General features: G+C 36.7%; 1 protein-coding gene across 2 annotated transcripts; it reads left to right on the top strand.

Moving 5' to 3' along the window:
- The first annotated feature begins 5073 nt into the window (after positions 1-5073).
- Positions 5074-9022, top strand: LOC120326065 (uncharacterized). Of its 2 annotated transcripts, none has more exons than XR_005567395.2 (3): positions 5074-6444; positions 6515-6940; positions 7021-9022. XR_005567395.2 is itself a non-coding variant. In XM_039392289.2 (3 exons), the coding sequence occupies exons 1-2, from the start codon at positions 6204-6206 to the stop codon at positions 6763-6765; spliced, it is 492 nt and encodes a 163-aa protein (XP_039248223.2). In that variant the 5' UTR covers positions 5074-6203; the 3' UTR covers positions 7021-9022. The 2 variants fall into 2 exon arrangements, 1 of the variants encoding a protein (XP_039248223.2); XM_039392289.2 differs by having other exon boundaries at positions 6515-6765.
- Positions 9023-10420: the final 1398 nt, after the last annotated feature.

Here is a 10420-nt window from a genome sequence, read left to right on the forward strand (position 1 = left end):
TTCAAAGAACATATTTTTGTTACTTGAGGTTGGGAACATCCATTGTTTTAAAAAGCCCAACCAATGCCTTTGAATTTTACTTGCTATCCTATTCATGAAAAGGAGTTTTTTCCAACTTCAAGCTTACGAGAAATATGTCTTTTAAGATGATCATCTAACAAAGCATCTCTTAAGCGTGCAGACAATGCCTTTGTGACTAAATAATAATGAACCAAAAACAAGGAAAAATAAAATGTACATTGCACATGATGCACAAGTTCTGTTTTTGGGTGCAAAAAATACAATATGTAAGGTGGGGTGACCGTACATTTGAACCCACGTACATTTACCCATGCGTATATTCGCGGGTTCAATCTATATGTGGGTGCTAAAACTCATGGGTTAGGGTGAGTATGGGTTCAAATATCCGTGAAACAAAAAAAAATCCATAGGTGCAATAGTATGCAGGTGCAATTGTCATGGGTTCAAATGAAATGGAACCGTAAGGTGGTAATTTTCTTCCAAAATTGACCTTCCAAAGTAGTGGTTCCAAAACTTTTTAGAGTTGGGACCCACTATTCATTACCACAGCGACCCACTTAACTTTAATTTTGTTTTTTTGGGTAATGGGTAATCATCGCAAAACTACTGTGTTTTCTCGAAAATAAAATTTTCAAAATGATTTTAATTAAACCCTACCCTTAAAATAGATTTAAAATGTGTGGGAGAGGAAAGGTTCATTGGCCTGAGGTAAGGTTCATTGGCCTGAGGTAAGGTGAAGATCACACCACTATTCAAGATTGTGTGATATCACAATTGTGATATTTGTAACTTGATTTTTGTATAGGAAATATAAATAAAAACAATGGATGTCAGTTTTTATATAATGTTTAGTAAAAATTCTGTGATTTTCTACAATGTAATTTTATTTTTGATAAATGAACACAAAAGACCTCTTCCAAAAAATCATAGTGTTATTCTTCAATAGAAAATAAATCTGAATTCTGTCCAAATTTCGGGGAAACACGGTAAGAAGTGCTGTACAGTGTACAAATCTGCTATGCGTAAAAAAGCCACATGGTCATTCTCCGTGTAGCAAATTTTTTGTTCATTTGAGAAGATCGTAAAAAGGAAATTTTCACAGATTAGAATTTTAATTTCTTTTGTTTTTTTTGAAAATTTACGTATTCGAGTCGCCACCGATCCTAATAACCAGTATAATTAACCAAAGCACGGCCCACTAAGATTCCTTTTGCGACCCACCAGTGGGTCAGGACCCATAGTATGGGAACAGCCAGGGCTTGTGCTATGGGCGCCGTTTGAACAGGGGCGCAAAAAGTATTAATCATATAAATTTCCAATAAAATAATTTTAAATTGGGAATGACTGAAACTTGTATTTTTACTATTTGAGTAAAAATACATGTACCACAATTCATTAAGAGTTATTATAAATTGTCAAAAACTATCAAGGGGGCGCGTTTTTAGACCTTGCCATGGGCGCCATTTTACGTAGATACGCGGCTGGGAACCGCTGTTCTTAAGTCATACAAATGCTTTATTGATTGATAAAAGTTGATGACGTTTGCTTTCATTTGTGCTACGATTCTAAAAAAGCAATGATTTGAGAAACATCACAGTTTTACATTCAAGAAGGATTCAGAATATGTTTTACAATAAACAAATTTTTCAATCTGAGGTGTATATATACGATGATCTTTCAATTTTATTGATTTTAGGTTAAATATCAAGATGACTGACTCAAGTGAACAACAAATCAGTTTGGATGCGAATGTGCTCGAGGTATCCTCTGGAGGTTTGCAATCAGATTATCAAACAGAGGATGGTGTGTATCATCAATCATAAGCTACTCTGTGAATGTTATTATTTTTGAAACCGGTTATCCTTGGAATTCAACCCATGGATAGTAGTTGATCAGTTTGATATACTGTTATCTACAACTGGTTGCCAATAATGCACACTTTATTGTATATTGTTATCTGATATACCAAGAACGACTACATTTTTTTTACAAATATACGCAATGCAAGGTCTCAAGATATCAACCAAAGGGAGGCAAAATACTGAAAGAATTCTTCTAGTCAGGCACCGTGTTAATTATAGTTTTAATCTTTGCTGTACAAATATCACTTGGCTCAAAACTTTTAAAGTATTTAATATGGCAGATGGAAACTCCTAGTTAATCTAATAGGAATGGAAGAAGATCGTTTGAATGAACTATCGCTGTAACACTTTCCATTGCAATGACAATAGCTGTATAAGTGTGGTGCCTAGGATGGATTTGCTACATTCCGATTTTTATTCAATTTCTGTTGTATGCAGGGCTCAATCAAAAATCATCTTGGTACATTCTATTCTAAATACAGAGTTTTATTTCAGGCCAAACTGTGACTACACTTGCTTCAAGTGCAGATGCAGCTGATACTGTATTGAATGCATTCACAACTGTTGCTGATGGGTCTGATGCTAATGTTGAATATATTACAATGACTCCTGAATCAGCTGCTGGTGTCGTTGATGCACCCGAGGAAAAGCAAGTGAGTTGTTTATAGTGTTTTAAGATAATTGAACAACAACACAATATTTTACTATCAATTGCTTTTTCATAGGATGGTTTGTTGCTATGTTTTCCTTCATAATAAAACACGTAATTCTAGTCATACCTGAAATGAATGGTCATAGTTATTCGACAGAAGCCTTGCTGAGCAAGAGGCCGAACATCAACTGGGTATAATGCACGAGGTAAAAACGTGTTTATTCATGGTCAGATTCAATGTGGCAGCAAGGCTTCTATGCTGAACATAATATAGCCACTGCTTCCTAAATTTGCAACCATGTAATTTACTGACTCATTATTCCTATGCCTAAACTGGATAGATATTGCTCAAAAAGCTGTAGTACACAATATGTAAAGCTCTGACCGGGTATAGCATAGATTATCACCAAAATTGCACATTTTGCAAAACCAGACTCTATTTACAAAGCAATCATATCCAAAATTGTTAGGGCCAAGCGACTCCTAATGATGGTGCAGCAGTCCTAGAGCAAACACCTATGGAAACCGAAGCCAATGTTGTAACATCAACTTCATCAATGCAACAGAAAGAGCAGAAGAGTGTTGTGCCACCTACTTCTACTGATTCTATATTATCTGGCGCTGTGACAAGAGTTGAAGGTATTTTTATTGATTTGATTTTTTTATAGAGATGATTTTTAGTTTAAAACTAACCAGTGGTGGGATTCAAATTTTTTGTCAGTTTGTCAGTCGGTTCCATCACAAAAGTCAAATTTTTTTTAGCAAATAATCTGATTATTTTTAATTACTACCTGATTAACATTTCAAAATAATGGTTAAAATAAGTAAACATTATGTCAAAATTAGCATCGAAATTCCTTTTTCTGATAAATATGACCATCCATATAAAACGTTATGCATATTTCTTTGTTTGAACAAGAAAACAGTCAAGAACAGTATCATATTCTATTGGGATCAGTGTTAACTCTAAGCGAATTATGAGTGCGAAAGTGCTTCGCAGTCCAAAAAAAAGTGCGAAAGTGCTTTTGTTAGGTGCCCTAGCTTTTGTTTGAACTTATTTGAAACAGCATAGTTACTCGAAAAAGCGCTACCTCTGTTAATATTATGAATTGAAGAGGAGCCTTTCCTATAACAGAGTTTCGTTTAAATCCTTGTTTAAAATATGCGAATTCATCGGTAACGGAATGTCACCTGCTAACACCTGTCGCGTACAAAATTTTCATGCAAGCAATCACCCCAGTTGGTTGCTATCTCGCGTGAACAGCAAAGGCTTTCACATTTTAGTTATGCCTTCCATCTAACAGACAACAATTGGTGCATGAAAGCTGGAATCCATATTAGTTATGTGGTGGATCATTGGTACAAAGCCCCTGCAAAATAACATCCCCCGCCACCACCCAAATAAAAATAGTAATTATCCAATTAGGGTTAGGAATGGAGATTGCGCTGAAAATAAACTTTTCAATTTATCCCTAACCGTAATCGGATAATTATTAATTTGTCATATTAAATCACTCTGAAAGTCGCCACCCCCTGTTTTAAGAAATAGGTTGACCTATGTTCCCTCCGAAATATTACGCAAGATCCTCTCCTGTTTTAGAAGATATAGGTTGACCTACTTTCCTTTCAACCCTTTTTCTCCGAAATATTATGCAAAATCATCCCCGTTTCGTAGCTAGCTTGACCTAATTTCTCGTTTACCTATACGGTACCTATATTATACTATTTCAGATCTTACGCGAAGGCAAGTAATGTCGGCGTGCCGTGGTTTGTGTGGGAGCTAGTTCAAATGGGATAGAAAACATCATTTATTGGCAAAATTTTCAGGAATGCCACGTACGTTCAGCATTCACAGATAGCATTCTCTGTAATGCTGCATACCTAGTATGTAATATTCGCATTTCAAAGTCACTTGCGACGTTTCCATATATTACAATTACACTAATAGAGACGATGACATCAAACAGTTTTCCTACGCGAAGGGACACGAAACACAACGACGATGATTGTCAAAAAAAAACATGAGATAAAAAATCAACGAATGATATGATACTGGGTCCCAAACAATTTGGAGTGTGTCGCGAAAAATCAATCCATTTGATAAATAATTTTTATTCGACCACATGAAACGCTGAATGTTGAAAAAGAAGTACGATACGCATTTTCAAATATCAGACATTCAGTCGCGATATATAATCGTTTATGTGCACAAATATCACATACACGGTACCATACAGCATCGGCTATTTGTGCATGGAATTTAGAACTTGTTTATGTGTTTCAATATAACCGAATTCGTTTTTCCGTGCATCATTACTGGTATTTTTAATAGTAATTACGTCCAGAGATGTCAAGTTTAGAAACCTCTTTCATATATATCTTCCAATATTTTTGATTGGTAGATTGGAAGACAACACGTAACGGCTTTTCGGCGGCATGGTACCGGTATTTGTTTTATATCTGCTTTGAAAAGAGAGAAGAATACGGTATGTGCACTCTCGGTCATTTGATCACCATCGACAATTTATAGTCATTTCTTTCGCGATTTCGGAAATCTGTATTATTGAATGGCTCGTCGACTAAAAAATAAATATCGAATCCAGAATACCGAGTTCTATTCTATTTTTATTGTTATCCAAATGTGAGAATTCTCCCATCATATTTATGGATTACAATTTTGAAAAAGCAAAATTGTGAATGTACCCTTTGTATTTAATTGAAAAAACATTAAATTATTATTAATGTGAGAGCGCCAAAAACACACATTCCATACGAGGAAAATGCAATTTTTATGGCCACACTTGGTAGGGCGCGTTAATTATTTGTGTAAATAAGTTTATCGAATATTAATATAATCAAGTATGTCACCATGTTTATTTACTGCAGACAAGACTTATTATCGTTATACAAACCACTGTGGGAACTTTTTAATTTATTGTCGACCAAAATATCGCCCGACACTCGACCAAACGTATGTCGAGCTTGAACGATAGGAACAGATTCATTGGCAACTTGAATATAAATAAGGTTGTATTTTCGAAACGAGATGTCGTGAAAAGTAAAATTTGATATAAATTAATCTTGAATAATGTTTTATTTTAAATGTAACAAAACGCATTTTCGCGATATAACTTTGTATTTTTGAAACAGGACGTCTGTGAAATTGAAATGTGATCTAAATTAACGGTAAATAATGTTTTATTTTAAATGTAACAAAACGCATTTTCGCGATATAACTTTGTATTTTTTAAACGGAATGTCGTGAAAAGTAAAATGTGATCTAAATTAACGGTAAATAATGTTTTATTTCAAATGTAACAAAACGCATTTTTGTGATATAAGTTTGTATTTTCGAAACGAGATGTCGTGAAAAATGTGATCTAAATTATTCGTAAATAATGTTTTATTTTAAATGTAACAAAACACATTTTCGTGATATAACTTTGTATTTTCGAAACGGGCTGTCGAAAACGCATTTTACGAATTACGATATAACTTTGCATTTTCGGAAGTGGGGCGTCATTAAAAGTATTAATCGCAAATATTGTTTCCATCTATCGTCTAACGCCTGGTATAGAAGCAGAAGCATACGCTCTTAGACCATGTATTTGCCTTAGTGTGCGTATTTCCATCAAATATGGAGAGAAATCGACCACAAGTCAAGCTTGATGCTGAAGAATCAAGTCGAGGATGATCCCAAAGAATCTAGACTTCAAGTCGCTCCTGATGCTGAAGAATCCAGACTGCAAGCCAAGGTCGATGCCGAAGAATCTAGACGGCAAGCTGAGCTTGATGCCGAAGAATCTTTCATCAGTAGTATTTTAGATGAGTCTGACGTGGATGAAGGGACTTTTGATGATGACAGTGATACTTCAACGTCAGCTGATGAATGGAATGCGCGGGATTCAGGTTTGAAACTTCTGTGTACAAAAGTTTTCAATTTATATGAAAGTCGTACATGTCCTTTTTCAATTTTCAGACATGGAATCGGATGTATCCTCGGGGGACGACGTTTCTCCAGCATTGACAAGCACACCACGAAGTAAGCGTTTAGAGGCAAGAAAATTGCTTGAATCAGAGGAAATACCATCACCAGTTAATGACTCTCAAGAAGCAACACAGAACAGGCGTTCACGCCGCCATGCACCAGTTGGCGACTCTCAAACGGCAACGCCAAGCAAACTATCATGTTTGCAAGTAAAAGTGTCTTTGAAACCTGAATTCAAATAGGTAAAAATTTCTCCCAAAAGAACAATTCGAAAATTCGGTGGCGCAGCCGGGGTCACTAGTCGAGGCATTTCTGCATCTTCAACACCCTTGGATTGCTTTCTACAGTTTTTCACTGTTCAAGTATTCAATCTTATAGTGAAGATGACAAACTTGAATGCAGAAAGAAAACTCCAAGGTATAAATTATGTGCAAGGTCTAAAATAATTTGTTCTAGATTCGTTGTTTCTCCTCTAATCCTCATGTTTTCTTATTTAGACATCAATGCTACTCGCACAAAACCTTTGGTGTTTAAACCAACATCATTCAAGGAGGTGAAGGCATATTTAGGCCTTATGATAGCTATGGGAATCATAAAGATGCCTGTTCTTAGTATGGATTGGCAGACAAAGTATTGGACTTTCAATGTCGCGTCTTCCAGCAAGATTATGTCGAGAGGGCGGTTTGGTGACCTCACCAAATTTTCTGCACTTTTGCGATGAATTCGATGCCAGGCCATGTGATGATCCGATGAGAGACAGAATTTTCAAATTGAGGCCACTTTTGAATCTTCTTGAACAGAGACTGATGTCTGTATATAAACCTCGCCGGGAAATTTCAATCGACGAGTCTCTGATATCTTTCAAAGGCAGAATTTGCTTCCGTGAATATATTAAAACTAAAAGAGCTCGTGTCGGAATAAAGGGCTGGGTCTTGACTGAGTCTAAAACTGGTTATGTTTCCCGCCTCCAAATATATACAGGGAAGACCCCAGTGCTGCCTCTGAGGTTGGACAAGCATCAAGAGTCATCAATGATCTAATCGCTCCTTTTGAAAACCCAAATCACCATCTGTATGTAGACAACTTCTATACAAGCCCTGATCTGTTTGCTTCCCTGCTTGAGCGAGGAGTATATGCATGTGGAACAATGAGGCCCAACCGGAAAGAGTTCCCAAAAGATCTTTTAATCAATGATGCAAACAAGACTCAGAGAGGTTTCTCTGACTGGAGAACGTCTGGTGAACTTCTAGCACAGTCTTGGTTAGATAATAAGGCTGTCTATTTCCTGTCAACAATACACTCACCGCAATACCCTTCGAATTACACTGGTCGTAGGTTGTTTGTGCATAGGAAAGGTAAACGCAACGGTGCATCTCCGTATGTACAACTCAAATGCCCACCTCTCCTCAAAGACTACAATTCCTACATGGGTGGTGTTGACCTTTCGGATCAAATGCGGAAAAACCACAATATTACACGAAAGTCGGATGCGTGGTATCGTCAGGTATTTGTATATCGGTTGGAAGTATGCATACACAACACAACGCGAGGGTTGTATGTGAAGCTGCACATGGTCGACGATGGAATGGTGGTCAGTTTCGGCAAGAGCTCGTGAACGAATTAGTCGGTGGGTTCAGGACAGTGAGGGAACCTCCTCGAAGATCAGAGGAATCTGCTGCAACTCCACGCTTACAGCTTGGACATCATTTACCTAGGCCTGTTTATGCTCAAAGAGTCTGTGTTGTTTGCAGCAAGAGAAATAAAATGGGAACAAATTTATTTGAAAATGTGACTGTGTCACGGAGCACAGTTGTGTGCGCAGAATGTGATGTGCATCTCTGTGTAGCAAGGGGTAAAACTTGCTTCGAAGACTATCATAGGAAAGTTGAATATTGGCGATAAAATCTGTTTAACTGATTATCAAGCTGATTTTTTATATTTTCCACTATACCTCATTTTTAAGTTTTTGCAATGGTGCACTTTGGTTTTCACCAAAGTATACAAATAAACATCAAAATAGTTATAATATTGTAATGAACGTGTTTTGAAGGACTGAGGGGTCAAACGAAACACAATAAAAGCAGTGGAGACGTGAAGGCGTCTCCCAAGACTAGTGGCGTGACAAACCACCAATAATTTTACCTGCCATTGTGTTTGCATCCAAATGTCATCTATAGCTCACATGAATCGTGACGCAATGTGATGTTCAGTACAATAGGTCTCTCGCTAAGGACTATGGTTGCTATTTCGAGACTAAATTTAAAATTTTGGGGTCGGGATTTTCACCATCCAGTCTCGGGATATAAATTTTAAAATACACACAAAATATTATGAGCAGTACTGTTTATTTTTTATAAAACTGACTCAAAAACATGAGAGTGTCGTCATCAATGCGTGTTCGGACTTCTGGCAAGAAGAGCTGATAATGCAAGCTCGTCAACTGACGTAGGTTGATTGTTTTTTATCCCTCATACAACTTTTCCATGTTTTCTGGCAGGGGCGGACACCCGGGGGGGTGAAGGGGGGCGGTATCATTTCCGAAAAGTGCGATAGTCAAGCGCAATTAAACGGTTAATAGTTACCGATATTATAACTGTTTTCTTACAATAATGTGGACCAGAGCGCCTTCGGAGCACCTCACATTTTCGTGAAACATGCGTGCCCGCACGGGTAATACTCCATCTTCAACGCACCGCCGATCACGCGCCACAGTTTTGCACAACTAATTCATTTTTTTACAATTTAATATGGTTGTCTCATTGTCAAAATCTTTCAATAGTGTTATTGTTGCCACTTGCGAGAGAAGTGAAAAAGGCAAACTGTATTTCATTACAACCATTAATTATTATCGCTAAAAAATTAACTAGATCTAAAGTTGTTATAAACAATTTTCACCGCTGGACAAATCTTTTCACGTTATGGATTTCGTGCAAGGCCCAGCATAATTTGCGGGCAAAGATCAAAGCATTACTATGTCGAAACTCCTATTCGACTTTTCAGACCACAGAAACTATCTAAAAAAGATACCCCCCACCCCTTCTAAATTTTTTCGAAAACTGAAAAAGTCGCCAATCACGCGTGCAATTGCCTTTTGCTAAAATCGCCGATTGTTTTCAGTATTGTGATTTGTGACCTATTATTTAGTTCGTAAACGCCTTTACGTTGGCGTTTATCCTCTTTAAATCACAAATTTGTGACACGATGACTATGATAATTATTTTATTTTCGTACAAGCACGGACTTATGAACTCGGCGAGAATTCTAATAAGTATCCATAAGTTGAAAAGCGGCAATATAAAATATTAAAAATAAAATTGTTAACAATTAAGTTTTGTTGAGTCCCGCGACAGTCTAAAAATGCTTTTCTAGGCATCGAAAATCGCAAAATTTCGTGTGCCTGTGGCACAAATTATGTTCGCTTGACCTTCAAAAACATTTCGTCACTGAAATCGAAACACGGTCAATTGTGAGCGGGATTTACCTTTTTATCCATTACTTTTAAATAGATGTCGAAAATTTTCGTGTTAACATTAAACAAAGATGAGAACGCGCCTTTTTCCCGGTTTGTGATGATATATAAGATAATTAAAGTATATTCGATCAGTATTTGTATTTATTTATGTATTTTTATTGTACTGAGAAAATTTTCACTACGTGAGAATTGACAGGAAATTCACGGATTTTTCCAAAGGTTTTATCTTTAAAAATAATCGGAGTGACATCATTGCGATTGAGCGGAGCCAGTGTTACAAGTACATCTCAAATTTATCGAATTCGCAAAATAGAAAAAATAAGGATCAAAACAATATATAAACGGGCAGTTTACCACACATTTTTATGTCCGCGGATTTCTGTGGTGTTTTAGAGTGGCTCTTGTTTTGTCGTTTAAATTGAAGA

This window comes from Styela clava, chromosome 4 (assembly GCF_964204865.1).
Source record: "Styela clava chromosome 4, kaStyClav1.hap1.2, whole genome shotgun sequence".
NCBI classification, from domain to species: domain Eukaryota; kingdom Metazoa; phylum Chordata; class Ascidiacea; order Stolidobranchia; family Styelidae; genus Styela; species Styela clava.

What these genes read in the sequence shown, in the direction of transcription:
- LOC120326065 (XM_039392289.2), top strand. Translation starts at nt 6,204, where the DNA reads ATGCTGAAGAATCAAGTCGAGGATGATCCCAAAGAATCTAGACTTCAA. An exon ending in ATGGAATGCGCGGGATTCAG is followed by an intron (nt 6,445 to 6,514) that starts GTTTGAAACTTC and finishes TTCAATTTTCAG; the next exon opens with ACATGGAATCGGATGTATCC.